At 42.0% G+C, this 22,728-nt stretch overlaps 1 protein-coding gene across 3 annotated transcripts; it reads right to left on the minus strand.

Moving 5' to 3' along the window:
• Positions 1-7,329: 7,329 nt before the first annotated feature.
• Positions 7,330-22,412, minus strand: LOC111258277 (probable serine/threonine-protein kinase pats1). 3 transcript variants are annotated; one of them, XM_022829391.1, is made up of 16 exons: positions 22,301-22,412; positions 20,657-20,846; positions 20,311-20,560; positions 19,835-20,060; positions 19,599-19,719; positions 16,811-17,008; positions 11,764-11,847; positions 11,514-11,688; positions 10,946-11,367; positions 10,748-10,812; positions 10,520-10,601; positions 10,015-10,416; positions 9,709-9,852; positions 9,441-9,592; positions 8,629-8,724; positions 7,330-7,765 (listed from the first exon to the last, which is right to left on the minus strand). In XM_022829391.1, exons 2-16 carry the CDS (start codon positions 20,813-20,815, stop codon positions 7,699-7,701), a joined length of 2,643 nt encoding a protein of 880 aa, XP_022685126.1. In that variant the 5' UTR covers positions 20,816-20,846; positions 22,301-22,412; the 3' UTR covers positions 7,330-7,698. The 3 variants fall into 3 exon arrangements, with proteins under 3 accessions (XP_022685126.1, XP_022685124.1, XP_022685125.1); XM_022829389.1 differs by having other exon boundaries at positions 10,748-10,857; XM_022829390.1 differs by having other exon boundaries at positions 10,748-10,857; positions 20,657-20,868; positions 22,301-22,393.
• Between the last annotated feature and the right edge of the window lie 316 nt (positions 22,413-22,728).

Consider the following 22,728-nt stretch of genomic DNA (forward strand, 5'->3'; position numbering starts at 1 on the left):
ACAACTTCACCGGCGACCGCACCACGTTGGCGACCTCCCACACTTCCACAGGCGACGAGGTCTCCGTCTCCTTGGATGTCGCCGAACCGCCGGGCACCTCCGTCACCCTCGACTGGCCGCAAGGGCAGCCCACGGAGTCGATCCTTGCCTACCCGACGGTCATCTCAGCGGATCGCAATGTTGTGCTATTCGGGATCTCTACCCTTGATGAGTGCACCGACTACTTCGTCTCTACCATGCCGGCAGCGACAACGACGAACCCTCCCGGCGGCCGTCACCACCGCCTCCTGCTACTACGACTGCATGTTCTGCACGTTCTCTACAGCGTGGAGAGGTTCTCAGCAGCAAGGAAAAGGAGAGCTCGTTGTCGTTCATCGTGGCTAAGCTTGAGGTAACGAAGACGGAGCCAGGTCAGCGTCAACCTGCTCCGGTCCGGGTCCGACGAGTGGGAGGTTTTACGGAATCTCCACGTCTCCGATGGCAGTGATGGCCAAAAACTGTTGGGGTGGTCGACGGATGCGGTCGTGCCCTACCGCCGGCGGTTCTTGATCTGGGTAGATTACTACCGAGGGATGATCATCGCCGCTGTGTCGCCGGAGTCGGACACGAAGATGCCGAACCTGAAGCTGCGGTATGTGCCGCTCCCAGTGTACACAGCTGCGAGGACGGTCCATGGCTTTGACGGCCGAGAAAACCCCGGAGTCTCACGTAGCTTGTGCGTCACCCGCTCCGGCGTCAAGTTCGACAGGCGTCGACAGCAAGCAGACCAGCGGCTACGGCGTTGGGTTGATGAGGACGTGGAGCAGCACTTTCAGAATCACAGTCTCTCTGGTCCCTGCGCGACCACGACTACACGTGGAGGAGACACTACCGGAAACAAGAAGTTTGCCGAGTGCCTGAGACACTCGGAAAAGAGTTCGCCGAGTGTAACACTCGGCGAACTTTCCCACGGCAAATGGTGGAGTTGCCGAGTGTCGAACATCGGGCACTCGGCAAATCATTTGCCGAGTGTCAAAAAGCACTCGGCAAACATTTTCGGAAAAAATAAAAAAAAACAGAAACAGCCGCCGCCGGCCGCCGGCCACGGCCACGGCCACCACCCGCCACCGGCCGCCACGCCCGCTGCCACCCACCTCGCCCGCTGCCGGATCCGCGCCAAATCCGGAGGGGAGAGAGCTGGGGGCCGCCAGATCCGCGCCGGAGGGGAAGAAGGGGGCGCGGATCCGGCCGGAGGGGAGGGAGCCGGGGAAGGAGAGGCCGGATCCGGAGGGGAAGAAGGGGGCGGCGGCGGGGGGAGAGAGGAAGAGGTGGGGGACGGGTGTGGGTAGTATGGCGGAGGAATGAAGCAGATCGAGGGGGCTGGGTGCGGTGCGGGGACTAAGTCCTTGGCGGTTGGGAAAAAAAAGTCGCCGAGTGTCCTAGGTGTGACACTCGGTGAAGGGTTGTTTGCCGAGTGTCTAACCTAGGACACTCGGCAAAGCTATTTTAAAAAAAAATTAAAAAATATCCAACAGTTTCAAAAAATTGTCAAAAATTTACATGAAATAATATATATTCTCTATTGACTATACAAAAAGTTTTGTAGTCAAAAATCAAAACTCGACCGTCATTTTGACTCCAAATCTTATGCAATCCTTCTCAACTTTACTATTATTCTTCTGAAATGCTTCGGTTTGTAAACATCGTACGTGACGAAATGTGCAAAACATTCTCAATTTTTTTCCACACCCTCCACGTATGATATCATCACATCATGACAAATTTCATGATTTTCAGACTTTGCTTGTTTTTTTTATAATTTAAAAATACCACTGCCACACGTTTGTGGTTGTGTTTCCTGAACAAGATGTTCGAAATTTCTTGTCATTTCATGGGTCAGGTCTCAAATTGGGCCGAATAACATGAATATCATTTCTCTACTCATTTTATTCTATAATTTGAATCACTTGCGGTTCAAATTTGAATTATACCAAAAATTTTCTTGAAATACAATTAATTAAATAAATATAGCAAACAAATTCAAAAATATACTAAACTTTAACATTGAGTACCACATGTTGTATTTGGGGAGTAGAAAAAATTTTAAGGTGGAAAGAGGAAAAAAATTATTTTTTTGCCGAGTGTTGAAAAAAACACTCGGCAAACCCCCCCTCTTTGCCGAGTGTTTTTTTTGACACTCGGCAAAGAGGGTGGTTTGCCGAGTATTTTTTATTGGACACTCGGCAAAGCCCCGATTTGCCGAGTGTTTTTTCTTTGCCGAGTGTTTTTGGCTTGGCACTCGGCAAAGAGCTTGTTTGCCGAGAGCTCGAAAAAAAACACTCGGCAAAAAAAATACACTCGGCAATTTTTAGCTTTCCCGTAGTGAGAGATGCGACGATGTACCCCGAGCAACTCTGGGCTGCCCTCGGTTCTTCCACCAGGCCAAAAAACCTTTGTGCGGGCGGCCAGAATATGTTTGTGCTCAGTGGCGGAGCCAGAAAACAAATATAGCTAGGGTGATTCTAAGAGAGAGACTAAATTAAATGAAAATTATACCAATTCAGACCACATGTACATTACTACGATCATTAAAAATATAGCATAAAATTAAAGCAGTAACAACACAACCTCAAATTTGAAGAACAAATGTGCAAATACGCTATACATTGTAAAATACAAAACATATTGTGGATCGTGTAAGACTGCTTTCGCGTAGCACTGCCGGCTCCTCCTCTATGTGCTTGCAGCTCGCGGAGTTGGCTGTCACTACTGCTATGTGCGCTTGCGTCGCGTCCGTTGCTCCTGCTTTGTGCGCTAGCGCTGGCGCATGCCGGCTGGGGTTGGTAGCGACGAGCGAGCACGATTGCACCATGGACGAGCGAATGGATGGGGAATTTGAAAATTGGAGACAACTGAGTGAGTCTGTAGTAAGTTTGTTGTTTTCACTCACCTATGGGCTACTGCCGTGCTGCTAGTTCAGCCCAACAAGCAGCAAAATCATCAAGCGAAAGTGCCGTGCAACATCATTTAATTTTCTCCTCGATGCTCGCTCGTCGTAGCTGACGCTCTTCTTGACAGAAAAAAAAAATTAGAGATAGGAGCGGACAGGGGCCAGCAACAGTAGCTGGGGCGGCCGCCGCACCCCACCTGAACGTAGCTCTGCCCCTGTTTATGCCAGTCGGTATCGCACCCGCCAGTAATTTTGAGCGAGCACAAATGCGCACTGTGCTGGTGGGTGGTCGACCGCTAGCACAGAAAGCATGTCTGCTGGCGGGCGATGTTAGCCACCCGCTAGCACAAATGCTTTCCATGCTGGCAGTGCAGTTACGTCACCCGCCAGAACAGATACTTTATGTGCTTGCAGGTCCTTATGCCACCCATCAGAAAAATATATTTTCAACCCACCATAAAAAATATTTTCCCATTTAATATATTATTTCACCGTGAATTATTTATTATTTCTATTTCCTGCTAGTTTTTGTCCGTCAAATTTAAATATGTATCTCCAACCATATCACAGAATAATAAATAATTCATATTATTTAAAACTTCATCGTACATAATAGATAATTCACATTATTAAAAATCCAATATTTGGAATAGAGTTGTTTTTTACTATGCTAATATTAAAACTACTACGCCCATCTACGAAGCTTTGTGCACCCATCTGCCATCAACACGCCATCTTTATCAAAGAATAATCCATCCTCATGACAAATCTCGCGTTGGATGAACCTTATCGTGTCCACACAAATATCATCGATTTGTTTGTCTCCAAGCGAGCTATACTTCATGGGAATAATAGGCATCTATCAGGCATACAATAACTGAAGATTAGGATGTATTACCATTATGAAGTTAGCATATGGTAATGTATAAGAGACTTACTTCTTGAGGGTTCATCCGGTACCTCCCATTGTTTCTCTTCAACTCGCACACGTAATATCCGCATAGCACAGAGCCGGGAGGTTGCCTGTGGCACTACAAACAAATAGAAAAATGATGAGTTGTTATTAATGATAAGCATACAATATATGAAAAAACCAAGTTATCTTGTACGTGCTTTGAGAATATCTCGTACAGTATATGAAAAATCAAGGACTGTTGCTTCTCCTAGCTTGGAAAAAATCATGATGCAAAATTCAATGATCTCTGCATTATATTAAAATAATTTACATCATAGACGACATTAAATAGCATGAAATATATTCAGTAATTAAAACTAGCTTACTCAAAACTGTAAAGAGCCATGATATAATCGTTGTCAGCCTTTTTCCTTATTACTTTTGCTATGTACACGGACACTTGACCATATACATATTTATTATTCAAGAATTCATGCATATCCATATAAATTTGTACATCAAACTTTTCCTATCACAATTTATACATATTTATTAGTCAAGAATTTATGTATATGCATAAAAATTTGTATACCAAACTTATCCTGTCACAATTTTTATATATATGTCATTCATGAAAATTGGAATCCATAAATATTTATACACCAAACTTTCGCTATCACATTTTCTTTTACAAATGAACTTGCACTCCAATAAATATATTTGCTAGATTTTTTTTAAAAAAATAAAGCCAACCGCTCGGGCTCGGGGAGAGGAATGGGCGTAGGACCCTCGGGGAGGACCGGTGGTGGCACGGTGCCCTCGGGGAGGTCCGGTGACGACGCGATGACCTAAGTGTCGACTAGGCACTCCCGGGCCCATCAGAAGACTTGTACGGGCCCACTCAGGGAAACGTACTCGTAACCTATCCGGACATGAAGACAACTACACAGGGCACGAATGCCTTAAGAATTTTCTCCTAAGGAAAGGCTTTGAAATAGGCAAAGACTATCCTACACTCTTCACTCACAAAAAGGATAATGATCTATTTGTATGCCAAATATATGATGATGACATAATATTGGGTTCTACTAACCAAGTGTGGTGTGATGAGTTTAGTAGGATCATGACAAAGAGATTTGAGATGTCCATGATGGGAGAGTTGAAGTTCTTTCTTGGTTTCCAAATCAAGCAACTCAAGGATGGCACCTTCATAAGTCAAACCAAGTACACTCAAGATATTCTCAAGAAGTTTGACATGGAGAATGCCAAGCCCATCAAGACCCCAATGCCATCTAATGGACATCTTGATCTAAATGAGGATAGTAAGAGTGTGGATCAAAAGGTATATCAATCTATGATTGGATCAAAAGGTATATCAATCTAAAAGGCCCAATATTATGCTTAGTGTGTGCATGTGTGCAATATTTCAAGCTAATCCAAAGGAATGTCATTTAATGGTTGTTAAGAGAATCTTAAGATATCTAGTACACACTCCTAACCTTGGCTTGTAGTATCTTAAAGGCTCCACTTTCAATCTACTTGGCTATTCCGATTCGAATTATGCCGGTTGCAAGGTAGATAGAAAGAGTACATCCGGAACTTGTCAATTCCTTGGTAGGACCTTGGTGTCTTGGAGTTCCAAGAAACAAAATTCAATTGCCCTATCCACCGTCGAGATTGAGTATGTTGCAGCCGGTGCATGTTGTGCTCAACCACTATAAATGAGGCTCACATTGAGAGACTTTGGTTGTGAGTTTAGCAAGATACCTTCCAAGTGTGACAATGAGAGTCCTATCAAGCTAGCTAACAACCCCATAAACCACTCTAGAACAAAACACATACACATAAGACACCATTTCCTAAGAGATCATGAAGCCAAAGGAGATATCGCTCTTAGCCATGTGAGCACTAAAATGCAACTAGCCGATATATTCATAAAGCCCCTTGATGAGCAAAGGTTTTGTACTTTGAGGAGTGAACTGAATATTTTGGATTCTCGTAACTTGGCTTGAGATCATGTGCATGTTTGAGTGATTTAGTGTAGATCCCTTTCAAAAGAAAATTCTTATTGAAAATTCGAGTGTGACTTTCTTTGAAAATATTTGGAGTTCTTGGTTCTTTCATGGATCATTGTTCTCATTGGTTGATTGTTGGCTGATCTCAAGTGATAGAACATCTCATGCTGCTCATATATATATATATATATATATATATATATATATATATATATATATATATATTACTGCCATATTTCCCTAAATCTATCCCGGATCGAATTCCACACAAATCTATTGGTTGTTAGCTAGGGGGAGCGGAGTCTCCGGAACTTTTTCCGGAAACTCCGGAAGTTGCGGAATCTTCGGAAATTATTTTTCGGAATCTTCGTATGGGTATTTACTTTTACCCCTAAGAAGCTACCGGTTCACCTCTCTCATTTACCACCACCGACTTCTCTCCCCTCCCCTCTATCCTCCCTCTCATCTTCTTTGGCGATTTGAGGTTTCTTCCACTCAAATCTCGTGAAATCATCAAGGAGAAGACTATGAAGGAAGGGAAATCACGTGAATGCAAGGCTTGAAGGCATTCTCCCCTCCTCCCAAAGGTATCCAAAGTTCACTTTGCCTGATCTCTCAATGTAGGTCGTTTCTAAGGATTCCTTCCAGATAGAAAGCCTCTCTAGACTGCATAGACCTCGGATCTACAATATCAACTTGTTCCCATGATGGATTTGTTTGGTATGCAATATTAGGGTTTGGTCTACGAGTTCCAAAAACTCCAAAAAATGTGTTACGGAATTTCCGCAACTTGCGGAATCTCCAAACATTTTTTTCGGAATTTTCGTAACTCACAGCCCAACCTCTTCTTGTTGAATACTCTTCAATTTGTTCATGATCTTTTTCCTCGTACCTGCCTCTCTCTCTGTGTGTTCAGATCATGAGGAAGAAGCCTGAGACATGTGCTCATGAGGTGCAAAGGAGGACCAAAGCTCAACATGATCCAAATCCAACCCCTCAACAATATGACAATGATGACATTGATGAAGAAGATGAAGTGGAAGAGGAAGAAGAAGAACAGTACAACGTTGTTCACAAGGACAAGGGCAAGGGAAAGGTTGAAGAGAGCTCACGGTTCAAACCCCATCCTCGCCGCAAGCCCCAAGCTCCATACATCTCTAGCAGTGGCCCCACCCATCACTCCAAACCAGCCAAGCTTGCCAAAGGCCTAGCACATGCAATCTGTCCTGAAACTCCAGAACGGCTAGTTGCCACCTTTCCTCTGGATCAAAGGGTCTTGAAAACTCAGGTTGTTCTCCGTGATCTAGCTCATGTCCATGGTTGCACTTAGAGCTGAGAGAGATAATGATCCCTATCTATATGTGAAGATAAAAGGGACTGATGAGCAATTTTGGAACAAGTTCCATAGAGATTGCTACTTGACCATGGTGCGGAGGCCGGAAAACAAGGCCCGAAATAAAGAGTTGAGAGCCTTAGCTTATATACTTTGAGAATGAAACGAATAACATCTGTTCGATTGAGTGATCAACACTAAGCAAATGCATTTTCTCGTATGCATATAGATTACAAGAACAAACTTGTATTGTTAAATAACTACCCTCAAGGAAATGAATACCATTGTTGTAAAACAAAGAGTATACTTAAACATTAGGGTTGACACATGGAACAAGAAAAATCCAATTAAAGAGATGTATCACCAAGCTCACATCATTAATGACATCCAAAAGGCACATGCATCTTTGTGCAGACAAAGCCAAATGGCTATAGCTAGAATCTTCATAACATAAATTTTGATGGTTTCAAAGATCTCCCTCTTTCCTTTGACATGGTTCTCACGTACATGTTGCCCATTGTAAACCTCAAACATCTTCGTTCCCACCATCAATCCTTACAGTCATAATCTTTGGTTCAGATCCGACCACAAGCCTACATATATAAGATGTTTGCAGTTTAGAAATGCAAAATTGCAATAAGAATTATAACATAGTTATAATTGATGAGCATTGAGCACATTAATGTCCCTATTAACATAAGACATAATGTTGGAATAAGTCTGTAGACCAGTTAATTTGGAACTAGTCCACTGTTAAACTAATATATTAAGTAGTATATATGGTTGCACTGCACGGGCTTGCAATACCTTAGAAAATACATGGATAATATAGATCGACTTCTAAAATTGAGAGTGATATTCGTTGTATATGTGTGGCCACCTCTAAACTTCACCACATAATTGAGAGTGATACCTAAATTAGCGTTTATGTGAAACGTCTGTGGGAAAATGTTAAAGAGAGACACTTTGGGTTAATGTTTTTTCTGTAATAGTAGAGGTGTTTTTATTATAAGCACATATTTAGCGCACAATCTTTTCATAATCATGAACATGGATAATTTAGAAGGCAGGGGTGGTTATTTAGAAACATATATTGGCATACTTTGGGTTAATTTTCATAGTGGCAAACCTAGGCAACATAGAATCATATAGATCCAATGGTTAATGTTTTCAATAAATATTAGAGTCAACCAAATTGGTGGTATGTTTTGCCTCTTTTATACTTTATAGGGTTTTCCCAGATTTCTATTGTCTCATGTTAGGGTTAACGTGGAAGCTCTAATAGGATCCTCATAGCCATAGTAAGATATAAATACATCTTTTAGATAGTACCGTAATAATATATAGGATGTCGATCATTGCCCCCAACCTAGAATAATTCTTTTGGGATGGAACTCTTAGGTAGTACTTTATGTCTGTAATAATTACATTCATTCTAATGGGAGAAAAATGTTACCTTGTATTATTCTCAGTACCAGTGAGAAACATGACTCCATCCTGTAACATATGCCCAATTATCTGAAAGTTCAGCGGGTGAACCATTTTCTCAAGCCTATATAAATAAAAAAACATTATTAATTGTGCATATGTATATGTATATATGCGCATGCATATATATGCATATAGTACTCCATTCGTCCACAAATATAAGGTATTACGGGCTTCGAATTTTGTCCATAAATGACAAATACTACCACCGATAAATACAAATGTAGGTCACTTTAGGAATATATTTGGTCAAACTTTTTTAACTATGACCATCAAGATATGAAAAGTTACATAGGACTTATGTTACCATGGTCATCATGGAAAATACTTTTATAATATATAATTTTCATTATGTTAAATTATATATTCTAACAAAGCAACAACAATTGCAAGCCAAAGTGTCACATTGGAGACCATGTTGCTGTCTTAAATGACGTATAGTTGGAATCAGATGTATAAAAGGCGTCACATATAGGAATTGATAGGTCCTTATATTAGAAGCACATTTGGCTCATAATGAGTACTAGTATTATTAGTAAAAACTATTTATGTAGAAAATTCAACACAAACTACAATTTGGGACAGAGGGAAGTACTAAATTTGACCAGTGTCCTGCTCTCATCCAGCAGCGATCCATGCGTAACTGGCATCTATACTTGCCCTCCCCGCTTTATGTCCAAATTCTGGCTTTGCCCACGGGTGAGTTACCTCGCTATGCAATTGTGGTCATAGATGGTGACAGTGAAATTAAGCAGGCCGGATCGGAGTATATATAATTACCTGTAGGTATTGGCATCCCATAAACAAAGAGACGACCGGTCGTCTAACAAGGTAACAAATTTTGGAAGCGTTGGGTGGCAAGCAACATGAAACATCTTACAACCCCTCACGACAAGAGTGTGAACTAGTTTCCTGTTCTGTGGATCCCATATCTAATTAAACAAAGAAAATAGCAAACAAAAGATGATCATTAGTCATAGCGTCCGATGCAGATGACAAGTAATTGATGCTCAATATTCTTCACTTGGGAGATGGATGCTATACTAACCTCTGCAGAATTAGTACCTACTGCATTATAGCCACAAGTAATGATGAAATACTTCCGATCAATATCAGCGGAAAGGAACTCAACTTTTCTCTGGTCAGACAATAATTTGGGTTGAGGATGTAGAGAATAATGAATATTCCAAATCTGCAATATTCATGTAACAAAGATCGTGTAACCAAATATGTATATATACTGCTAAATGAAGAAGAACTCAATAGTACCTCTGATATTATATATACACCACACACACACTAATCGCCAGGGCCGACAACCACGATTTGGGTAACGAAAAGGAAACAAACCAACCTTTATAAGCGGATTCTCTTCATCAGCGGAAACACTAGCAAATGTGTCTGGGTGCCTTATGTTAAACATGAGACAGGACACGGCGCTGTGCGTGTCATAAGTTTTAGTGCACTGCCAGTCCTTGCTCCAGTCCCAAAGCTTGATTTTGGTGTCATCACCATAAGAAGCCGTCAGCAGGAACGGCTTAGTTGGGTGAACAGCCAACTTGACAGACGAACCATCGTCAGCCTGGAATTCCTTGACCTTGCCTTTTGTAATGTAACTGTAGACATGGACCCATCCGTGATCGTCCCCGGTAACGAACCATTTCTCTTGAGCGATGAATTTGACCACGCGACAGTGGCGTGGCTGGTAAAGTCCGCCCTCGTCGTGTTTTATGACCTGCAATTCCATCACTTTTTCCTTCCGAGCAATGAGCAGAGACTAATCAGTTCGACCAGCTCAAATAATCTTATATAATCGTATATATGCTAGCTATATACAAATGTAAAATAAGTATTGATACCTGCGTCTCGTAGTTCCAGATGGAAACATACCCTTCTGGACATCGGACATGCTCAAAGTAACCCAAATGACCAACCAAAATCCTGTGATGATGTGGTGCATGCAATTAATTAAAGTGAATATCCACTACCAGATTTACGCGTAGAGCAACCTATTTCAAAAAGTAATAAAAGATTTACGTAGACTAATGTAAAAGGAGCGACCACACAAAAGGCTTATGTCTACTTACAATTTCTCGGTGGGATGAACATCTATGCATAAGACTTCTCCAAAGTCCGACGTTGCTGGTTCGAACTGACACGTAAAAGAGCCATAGGAAATTAACCGACCACACTCCACCTACGATAGCGCAATAATACAGTATATACTTCCCATGATATGGGCATATGGCACGTGTTCCTCGATCAAATTATGGCAGCTGGCTCACCTGACTTGTCATTACTGACTCGAAGGTTCCTGGTTCACAGACGACAGCGCTCAGCATGGCGCGGTGCACCTCGCCGTCAAAGTCACGCAATATGGACCAAAAATTGGGGGTTATGTCCACATGATCAGCAATGGATGAGTTCAAAGTTCTGAGGTTTGGCGCTGATTTCATGACTACCATCAGCACCTCAAATGTGGCTGGGTCCTGCGGCGACTGTCTCTGTGGCTCCTCCGATAATGTCGCAGCCAAAACCGTTGTGGAATGTGGCTCCAGGATAATTATAGGGTAAGACCATCCGCGGCCAGACCCCAAATAATCGCCCACCTTCTTGGAGCTTAATGTTGGATCAAAGTCCTCTTCGGAGTCTGTCTGTGGGTCAAGGTCATCAAAACTGCAAATTCTAACTGGCATCAGACGTCCTTCTGTAAGATCGCAAATCATAGGATTGTAATTAGTAGAGCCTTGAAATTATATTGTACATTATTGTACTAGCAAATTAAAATGTTACAATTATTGGTCTAGCAATTCAAATCCAAAATTTATATGATAGAATAGATATTCTGACAACCAGGGTCTATAGTAGTGGTGGTCTGCCTCATCCAGACGCCAACGTGCTTATCTGTCCTGTTGGTCAGGCTCAGCGGGCATACGTTGTGCTTGTCCGGAACCGATGGTGGGAAGCGGAGCTTCAGCGGGTAGACGTCCAGCAGCTTGCTAATCTTAGTGGACCCCAGGGACCATATCTGCAGGCAACGACCATTTAACATGTATTGGATTTCCTGGAATTATAAATGTGTTTGGAGAACTAGTTAGCTCACCTCAGGAGTTTCCACTCTGGATCTCTCGGGTCTTCTTATTATTCTCTCAAGCGGGGATGGTGCTGACATATCCATCGACAGAACCTGATCCATCAACAATCTCCACGTGTAAATTTCTTGCAACCATTTCTGTTTTTGGTTTATTGTAAAGATTGACAGTCCACTTCTATTTCTTTTCATGTGTTGTTCTCTAATTGCATTGAGTCAGAGCTGCTTGTCTCTCCGGGTCCATTGGATACACTTCCTCTGTAGGTAATATATGCAACTCAGCCCCCAAGGGTGAGGACAAAGGTGCCAATGGTTGCTTTCTGCAACACCATCCTCGCTGCAGCGAATATTCAGTGTGTCCAAGGGACCCGAAGACACAAGCAGCTCTGCCTCTGACTCGATGCAACTGGAGAAGCTCTACTTACTGCAGAGGTAAGGAACCAGATCTAATACTGTAATAAATAGCATTTAATCTGTCATTTGAGTGATACTATCTCCATTCCAAATTATAAGCCATTTTAGTTTTATTTTAAGTTAAACTTCTATATTTTTTACCAAATTATATAAATATGTCCAACATCAAACTACTTTCTTTGGATACACCATAAATTGTATCTTGATCGTGCATTTTTTATATAATATATTTTTCGATTAACTTGGCCAAAGTACAAGGTGTTTTTCTCCTTGACTTATGATAAAACTAAAACATCTTCAGATTTAGAACCCAGAAAATACAAGGTGTTATTCTCCTTGACCTAGAAAGAGAATGAAATAATTACTCCCTCCATGTTTTTCTTTGCAAGGTGTATTTCATTTTGTTATATGTTAATGTTTCGACCAAGGATTACTATATTAGTATATCATTTATATAATGTGACAATATAATCATAAAAATATATTTGTGAATACGAATCTAATGATATCAACTTTGTATCATAAAACAAAAGTTATGCACTAGAAGAGTTATTATTGATCACGTACTTGCCCTAGCAAAACAAAATAAGCCTCGAATGGAGTAATATAATAATGTCCTTATCTCCTATGGATCAACTGGTGCTTGAAGATTGTTGCAACATTTTTAAGGGAGTACCCGGAGTAGAACTTATGGAATCAATTAGGATTTCGCACTGCTACTGGGAAATTGGAGAAGTAGAACCAAGGTATTTCTGTCATCTCTAGAGATCATCCGCCATTGATTGCTCATGTATATAAACAGCTACATATCATCGATACAGGAAAGGCTATAGGTTTGTAGTTACTCTAATACTTGAATTCAAGCAAGATTCATTTAATTGGCCTAACATCCTACAAACACACTTGCACGAACACCACACAGGCCAACCCCATTTTCACATTGAATCTCAGCTTAGTCGGTCTGGCGGGCTCAACCTACATTGAGGCTCTAGGGTTAGTTCAAAGTTGGCTCGCAGCACGTTTGCACCGGGTGGTTTACACCGGATCAGCTGGGTGGTGCACTAAGTTGGTCGCCGTGTGGTTTGTTCAAAACCGGGTTAGATGGTTTGACTCGACCCAGTCGGTTTTCACTGTCTCTCCAGACCAACTAATAACTTAGTCAAAATTTGAAATGCCACGTGACTTTGGTTGAACCTGGCTTGGCCGTAGAAATACATTGCTTATTTCCTACTTTGAGCTCCTCATAGAGATGTGCTTAATTCATCCAACTTGGTTCAGCCAGTTTCCACCTTTAATGGCTAGTTTGCGAGGGCTCGGGCATAAATACCATTTCACCACCTCCCTCGTAGCTCCCTTGGCCATTTTGATCGAACCTGAGACAAAGCCTCCTCTATCATTTACTTTTCCTCTCCGACTCCACTTTAGAGCATATCTTTGACTAAGATTTGTGTGGATCTTGTGAGAGACCTTGAGAGAAAGCTTATAAGCATCTTTTTCATCTTTGAGCTTTGAAGTCATCGGACAAGCATCACCTTGTGTTTTTTTACTCTTGGATTTTTTGAACTCCTAGACAGCTAGGTTGTTGAAATAATGGGTCTAGCCCATAGTAATTTTAGAATTCCAAATAAATCTCAAAGGTCCATGTGGGCAAGAGGTGGAGTGGTGCAATAGTCTTTAGTCCCACATTGCTAGTGGAGGGGAGGGATGACCAACTTAAATATGTAAGTTGTCTCCACTCCTCCAAGCTATGTGTGTGAGGAGAGAAGGAGAGCTCCACTCGCGGTCGCCATGCCTCGCCTCGTCGGGCGGGGCGAAGGGCGCGGGCGCGTGGTACCTGCGTGAATGGTCCGCCGAAATCCAGCCCCTCGCCTTGCGGGGGCACGGCTTCGTTTTGCTGTTTTATTTTTTGGTTACTTGGTCCTTAAGTCAGCGAGATATATGGAATCCTAATCGGTTTAGATCACAATCGTGACGTGAGAATCGTGGGCTCTCCTATATATGCGACCTACCGGCCTCTACCAAAAATAGAGCTAGCGTTTTTGCATCCTCTCGCTGCTGCGCTGCCACCGTAGTCTACTCCATCCCGATTGTCGGCGTGCACCGGCGATTGGGAGAGCAGGTCTCCGGAACCGTCGTCTTCAGCGATCCTGCACCAGGAGAGGGCGAATAAGGTTTTTGGGAAGCGCTCTGTGCGACTGCTCGATCGCTTCCTTCGCTTCGTCAAGTTCTTCATCGACTCCTTCACCACGGCTCGTCTACCTCTTCGTCACTCGGGCGTTACCCGCCGTCGCGAACAACGTCAGGCTGCTGATCGTCGTCGCCTGCTATACCCGGTAGTTGTCCAGGAGCCGATCTTCATCAAGAAAGAAACGTACGATCTCTTATCTCAAACTATGTCTTCCATACTAGCTATTATGATCTGTTGCAATCTGATAGCACTGGGTAGTATGGTAGAATATGTGTTTCTATTTGCAATGATAGACTTGTCTAGATCTTGCGTAGACATGTCTAGTTTAATCTGCTATATGTTCATCATATTCATGATTTATTTCTGGATTAAATTAAAACTAAAAGTGCTTATATATCCAACATAGGTGTCACCGTTGAGCACCCAACTTGTATGAGTAGCCCAAGCAAGTTTATTTGTATTGGCCATCCTTGCCGAGGATTTCATAGTAAGTAGCTCAATCTTGATCTTTGTGGTCGATTGAGAGAGGAAATGGTTGAAAGCAACCGGGCACTTTGTGGGATCCTCAGTAGAGACGTAGGCCCCTTTGTAGGACTGAAGTTGGATCTAAATCTTCTGTCTCATTTATGTTCTTGTGTTCTTCACGCTCATATTCTTGTGCTTGGTTACTTTCGGGTTCATAAGTCCGATCTACTTGTTGAGCGTGTTTTTTTAATTGTAGGTGACACACGAATCTACTAGCTGCACTCCCATGAGGTTAAGGTAACCAATAGATCTTACTTTTATTGACTAAATTTGGGTTGTTTTTGAAATCAAATTTTCAGGCTCGTCTGAACCAATTTAAAGAGCCTGGACTAGCTAGGTGTACTAAGACCGGCTGAGCTGGTTTTGTATTATCTGTTACATTTTGTGTTTGAATTTTTAGAACGCCCGGCATAGCTACAGGGTATGCTGGTTGGGCCACGGTATATCTGCAGGTTTGGGCCTAAGAGTACAGCCCATATGTGTTAAAAAAGAATCGGCAAAAACCCTACGTGTAGCAATCCTCGCGGCCTGCAATGTTTCAATTGCTCGCGTAGGTTCCGCGCCTCCGCCCATCTACCGCCCGTCCGCCGCCACCCAGCTGTCCATCCTGCTTTGCTGCAGTGCTGCGCCCGTGCCAGGCAGCCCAGCCGATAGGCAAGGAAAGAGAGAGCTGATAGGCGATAGAAAAGGCAATTATCTACTCTATCTATGCTAATTCATTTTCATTAAGGAATTGACTTAGTATTGCTGATTTAACGGGAACTGGCTGCAGCTGTTGCAAAAGAGAAAGCAACCCAGATTGAACAGATTGCTGAAACAACAGAGAACTAATTTTTTGTCCAACCTTCTTTAATCCTGGATAAAATTGGACCGTGATTAAAGAGACTTTAGTCCCGGGTCAAATATCAATCGAGACTAAAGGCCCCCGGTCAAAAATCAGCCACCCGTGGGAGACCCTTTAGTCCGGATGAAAAAATCAGCCACCCGTGAAGCACCTTTCGAGGACTTTAGTCCCGAGTGGTAACACCAACCGGGACTAAAAGGACTAAAGGCGGGACTAAAGGGTCCCCACAGGTGGCTGAAAAAGGGCTAAAGCCCTCAGACCCTTTAGTCTCGGTTTGTATTACCAACCGGGACTAAAGGGGTGAGGGCTGTGCCTTGCATGGCGACCCCTTTAATCCCGACTCCCACTCCCAGGACTAAAGATCCCTTCGTCTCCATTACTTTATCTGGATTTTCGAGAGATTTGCTTCCTACCAACTGGGACTAAAGGCGAGTTTTGTACCTGTGAAACCTCAATGTAAGAACTTTATGCAATTTTCTTTAGAATCTTCAGTGTCATATTAGCCTCTCAAACTTAGCTTTGCACTTTTGGTACACAAAGCAGAGGCCTGGCTAACTTAAATGCTTTTGATTTTTATTACATGCGTTTGTATAGCCCACTTTGGATTTAAGACATTATTATGGATTACTTTAGATTGGATTGCATTGGTTCCACAGTATGTGGCAGTTTCCCACCATGGTGCTTCTCTATTACTTAATGTATTGGTGCATGTAATTTTTTTTGTTTGTAGAATTGTTGACTTGTAAAGAGGAACGGAGACACTGCACCTCTTTAAGAATTGGTATATTATTTTTGATAATATATCAAATTGTTTGCTGAATTATATATGGGTTGTACCATTTATGTTTCGATTGAACCGAATTGTATATGAAAAAATTGTCGTGGCATACCCTTTGATAAATCTTAGCTATGCCACTGTTATTAGCACCTTCTCTCTGTGCGATAGCTAGGGACCTTTCACTCGGCCGGCGTTAGAAGCAGTCGGCAGGGGAGGTGATGGGTAAGTAGTAAAGAAAAAGAAGGAATAAAAGAAAAAGGGAAGAGGGAATGGAGGAGGAAGAACAGGAAGGGGAAGGGATAAGATGTACCTGGCTCGTTGTTCGCTGCGTGCTTGTTGCGGTGCGTGGGCGCCCGTTAAGTGCCTCGAGTATATCCTGTGTCGTTGGTCTCATCTTTATGTCAGAATCCCTGCACTGCGTGGCTATGTCAACGCATACTCTTAGATTTTCCAGCCATGTGCCTCCCTCTGGCGTATCGAAAATAGTAGTACTCCACCTCTCAAGTACCTAAGAAATGGCAATCGCAAAAAAAACAAAGAAATGGCAATCATGAACTAGCGGTTATTCAAGAAATTAATGGAAAATTATTAATGTTTGTGCAAACAATACCCGTATTGAACTAGCACCAAAAAATGTTTCGTGCACACGCGTGGATATATAACGCAAGATTTGAGTAGCATTTCCACATTCGATCAAAATAAGGAGAAAACATTATGCCCGACAATAACAGTTTTGATTATTTTTATGTATCTGTTTTCAGTGCCGTCACTGCGTTTTCTGGGCCCGGGGCGAAACCAAAATGGAGGCCCCTATTAAACCATACATGTCGCGATAAATGCTACCCTAAACACTTAGTATATACGTCTAGAAATGACGATGTTCATTGGTGAAAACAGAGATATATACAAATATATCAAACAGTAGCATACATACTAATGGTTACTAATGAAATTTGCCAAATCAAAGGAAAAACAATGTTCAATGCTGTTAATCAATGTATTTGACCCCGGTGTTGGGGGGGGGGGGGGCGCGAAGAGGCACATGCGGTGGTGAACTGAGACAGCAGAAAGGGTAGAAACAGAAAATGATCGAGAGCGAGCAGAATGGGAGTTGAGTTTTGGGTGTCGCTTTTTTCAATAGTTTTGTAAATTCAGTTTGTGTATTATATATGCAATTAGTTTTTCAATAATTGTAAATAAAGGCATCCATATATAAATAGCAGTCGTAAATATTTACTATTATATAAAGGCAAGGTATGAATAAAATATAAGTGAGTGGGAAGTAAGAGGCATATATGAGAGATCGTTTGGAGTGTGTAAAGAAGTAGGGTGTTGGATTGTGGATATGAAGTAGGAATTTAGGGTCCTTTTGTTTCCATGGAGTTAAACTTTAGCCTTCCATTTTAGCCTCTATTTTAGCTTTTGGAGAGCTAAATAGGAGGGTTAAAAGTGGAGTGCTAAACTTTAGCCCCCATTAGCCCTTTAGCTCCTCCAAGGTGTGCTGAAGTGGTCTAGGGTGATCCTACCCTCCTCACTCATTTATTTCGCTACATTAATTAGGGGTAAAGGAATTTTTTTTATACCCATGGGCTAAACTTTAGCCCATGTATCCAAACAGCAAAAGGAGCTAAACTTTAGCTCTTTAATTGAGAATTAATCTTTAATCATTAGGTTAAAGTTTAGCCCTTAATTTGAGGGTCAGCCTTCAAATAAGTTTAGTTCCACGGAAACGAATAGGCTCTTAGATTCAAGAGGTCGGTTGAAGTTGCTGTGAGGAAGCGGAGGAGTTGGGAACGCGTCGGCACGTGGCTTTGGTCACAGCGACGTCGAGGCTTGCCGGCAGAAGATGGCAGCCGCGTGTCAGCGATGTCTGACGATGATCGGCCACGGCGCGTCGGCCAGAAGCGATTAAGTCAAACATGCATGCACACCAAACCGGCCATGCTCGACCGGCAAAAATTCCATTTTTTCATGCATAACAAACTACTCCATCCAATAACAAAGTTGTAGTCTCATCATAGGCCTACAAGTTTTCGTAAAACAGTTTGGTTCAAAAATCAAGCATTTGAGAGATTTGGAGCCTCAAAGTTATGCAAAAATAGGACCAACTCAATTTTTAAGGCTTCGGCTCTATTTCAATTTGGCCAACTATAGGTTCATTTTTTAAGGTCCAAATGTGATCCAAAATTAACATGATGTTTTGCATTTTTTTCAAATAAGTGTTATTTCGTTCTAATTTTATGCCCGTAGCAACACAAAGGTTACTACCTAGTATTAGTTGTAAGCATGGTTTGGGGGCGCTTGGATTTGGGGGCCTGGGGTTGCCCAGGCTGACTACACTGCAGAGCCAGCCCTGTTTTATTTTCCGATGTATTTAAGTATTATTGCTAACTCACTTAACATAAAGCTCATGTTAGTATCCGTACTAGCTTAGCTCGTATTACCAACTGGCGCATACAATCACGGAGAAATCTGTGCCCGGCCCCAATCATACTACGAGTCAACACAAATACTTTTCTGCATTTGCAATCTGAATTTTATCTTGTATCAGAATTTTTTTAAAAAAACTCACATGGTCATAGATGGAGATAAACTTCGTATGAAAATTACTGGTTTCAATGATATTTACAATTTTCAAATTGTATTTTTTATTTTATAATCTAAAATGCTCAAAAAATAGAGTAGAGTTTTAGACAATAAGAGTCAGATGGAATAATACTAACTATTGCTATCAATAATGAAGTATGTAGAGGTGAGATAGTAAGGAGGAATCACACGAAGGGTGAGGTTGTGGGTCTAATTAAGTACACAAGAAACATATGTGACTTGCGAACATGTCGGTGGGTCGGGGATAGCCCCCAGGTCTATAATCTTCTTTTTGCTATTTTGTGTTTGAATATCCGTGATGGCTTTTAATATAGGACGATATGGAGTCGTGCAACCTACATGTATATTCGTGTCATTTCCATATATATACTGCCAGCATGAAAAACAACAAGAAACGAGAGTTAAGAGCCGGATGAGGTGTGCGTTGTCCTGTACTAATGCAATTAGCTCGCCAATTTTTAAACATTTATCGGATAGTCGTCTATTCTTACATTCTCAATCAGAAGATCCTCCCTATTCCCTGTCAATATCTCTGTAATTATAATACCGAGATTATATATGTCTGATTTGGTTGTGATTAATCCTCCATCCAATTCTGGTGCCATATAACCCCTGCATGGAAAATTTTCTAGTCTGTAATTAAGCAACATGAGAGCAGAAGCAACATATATATAATTCATAACTGAGCCCTAAAAATTTTGTGATTAAAGATGCATAGTTAGCTTACGGTGTTCCAACCACTTTTGATCTTATATCCCGAGTTTGCTTTTCATCAAAGCACGTTGACAGACCAAAATCGGCAATCTTAGGCTCCATGTCATCGTCCAGCAGTATATTCGCAGGTTTCAGATCTAGATGAACAATGTTTTGCTGGTGAAGATAATCCAAACCCTCGCAAATTCCCTTAATTATTTGATAGCGTGTCTTCAATCCATCAAGTCCTCCGGGTGCATCTGCAAAGTGGATCGAGAGCATATTTATTTATTTTTACTTCTTACGGAAAGGGGGGTACATGTAATTGGAACACCTGGAGTCCGTACGAATTCACCCATCCGTAAAATGGAAGCTATGAACGGAATGAGTGTCTATACAAGATCGTGAACAATTTATATGATTCTAGAAGCTCGAAACAGGCACTCAGTGTGTGAAAAGGCATGGCAGGGTTTTCTTAGTTTTCACATAAATGAGATGCAACAAACATACCACTGATATACTTATGAAGGTCCCCATTTGGCAGAAACTCAAAGCAGAGCAGTCTTTCTCGATCGTCTGCCATGACCATCTTCCCAACGTGTTCCCAGACTTTCCCTTGTGTGTCAGAACAATATCCCAAGAATCGGACAATGTTTTTGTGCTTCGCCCTTGTCAGATTAAAAACCTCGTCACAGAACTTCTCATCCATAGTATGTGCTGACAGCTTTTTCACAGCGACCAACCCGTTCGCAAGTAATCCCTACAGTCACAAGCATCGCCTTGTCATCATGAATATGAGCGCGTTTTGTTCAAATGTGATAAAGACTGAGGTCAGCTATGTTGGGAGTACTGGTACCTTGTAAACAACTGCAAATCCACCTTCGCCAATTCTGTGATCTTCGGAGAAGTCACCTGTGATGGCTTTTAGAAGTGATAGTGGCAGGTCTGAAGGCCCTATGTTCTTATCAAGCAGCATTTGCTCCAAGAGATCGCGCTTCTTGGCTTCAGATTCCATTTGTAGTCACGAGCAACCGTGCCCTCTTTTTCTAAAATAATTATAACGGTGCCCTTCAGTAAAACAAGAACCAGAAATAATTACGTGACAGAACTATAATTGAAAAGGATTTGAAGTGGTAACACATTTCTTTTTTTAAAGGATTAACACATTTCTGCCATGAGCCCATGACACCTGGCACACAAGCCCGAAACAAAAATTTCCTATCGGATTCCTTTTTCCATCATCTATATCTAATGGTCCCTCTCAGCCCTATGTTCATTTTTTTAAATGGTCCCTCTCAGTTTCTCCCTTCACGAACCATGCCATTTTCCTCTCAGCCTCCACCGCGCCGCTCTCTAGAGCCGAGCTGGATGATGCGCACGGGCATGGTGATTTCATCGAGAGGGGACGCAACGGAGCAGGGAAGGAGAAAAGGAATATATCGGAAGAGATGTGAACGGGGATAGGATAAGTATCAGGGAAAACTAGCTAGCTGTGGGCCCGTGCGCGTGGGATCCGTATCGCATGTTGGCAAGCTCGCTGACGATCCGTCAGCTTCGCGTTCTTAATACAGCGTGGTTCTAGTAGATCGTGTGGCCGTGTGGGAACTTAACTTGACCTGCTCCAGGGCGGGCGGTCATAGATCTCTTCGGCGCACTAATTAATCATGGCGTCTTCATCTATATTGATGCTTCCATACCGCCCAAAGGGTCGGATCACCTTGAACTCGACTAACAAAATCAATTACTCATTCTGTCTTCATGTGGATCCTACGGATTTCAATCGTGTGCCTATTTGGCTATCTCATGACAACATCATCGCTGGGACGACACGTCTAATGAAGGTTGAATGTCAGAGTATGTGGCCAATGTAGTTGGCCATGACTGGGAGGTACGGTGGTATTGGCTCCAAAAGGAGGAGATAGTATTTTATATAACTTTTTATTCTTGAACGTTTAACTCGATCCCTCGGAGAGTCGAATCTAGATCTATTGTATGCTACTCAGAGTACAATTTTTTAACATGAGGCATCATGTTTTGATCAACTCATAAAATTTGAATTTAAAATTCAACTCATACACAAAGAAAAAAAAGAAAAAACTTATTAGGGGTAGATTGGACCAATTGAAATAGTTTAGAAACTAAATCAAGCCTAAATTTTACTTAGGGAATTAAGCGGATAAAGTGAATAGGTGAGGGATGCAAAATAGACTTTTTCCTTCATTTCAGGATTTAACAGACGCTATTCTTGTGATGGTTGGTGACGTTTCCGTTGACAACGGTCTGTGTATACGTAAGAACGAGTATAACGTGCACGTTGACAGCTGTCCGTGTATTCATAACCGATGCTCACATCTGCATGTTTTGAAAAAAAAATCGGAAAAGAAAACACGCATATCCATCCGATACTTACGCATCGATTGCGCAGCTACATAATGATGACTGAAGCTTCAGCTACTATGTGGGCCCGGGTGGCCTGATGAAAAGCGATCAAACCACTAACCTGGAAGATGGACCTTCAAGGCAGGAGAGAACGACGCGCCTCTCCCCTTAATTTGTCGTTGACGCAGTGGGCAGAGGTAGTATGAGCTTGAATTTATAGGCAGATGGTGCTCGTTGGCTAGTTAGAGATGCATATGTACCAAATCCAACTTGTTGAGGAGCTGATCTCTCCAACGTTACTGAAACCAGACGATTCCTTTGACTATACTAAAACTATTTCCACATGCAATAAGAGAATAGGTCTGGACTCTCTCCATATGCATATGCTTCGTACTCGGTCAACCTGCTAGCTTGGTTTGCGTGCAAAGTCAGACATTACGGTTTTCACTCTTTTCAATATAAATACGTTCATTTCTCATATTTTCTTTTATGTAAATCAACCCCATAACTAGCTAAACCTATGCATTTATTATCCTAACCTTAGTTTAT

This window comes from Setaria italica, chromosome VIII (genome assembly GCF_000263155.2).
Source record: "Setaria italica strain Yugu1 chromosome VIII, Setaria_italica_v2.0, whole genome shotgun sequence".
In the NCBI taxonomy this organism is placed as follows: domain Eukaryota; kingdom Viridiplantae; phylum Streptophyta; class Magnoliopsida; order Poales; family Poaceae; genus Setaria; species Setaria italica.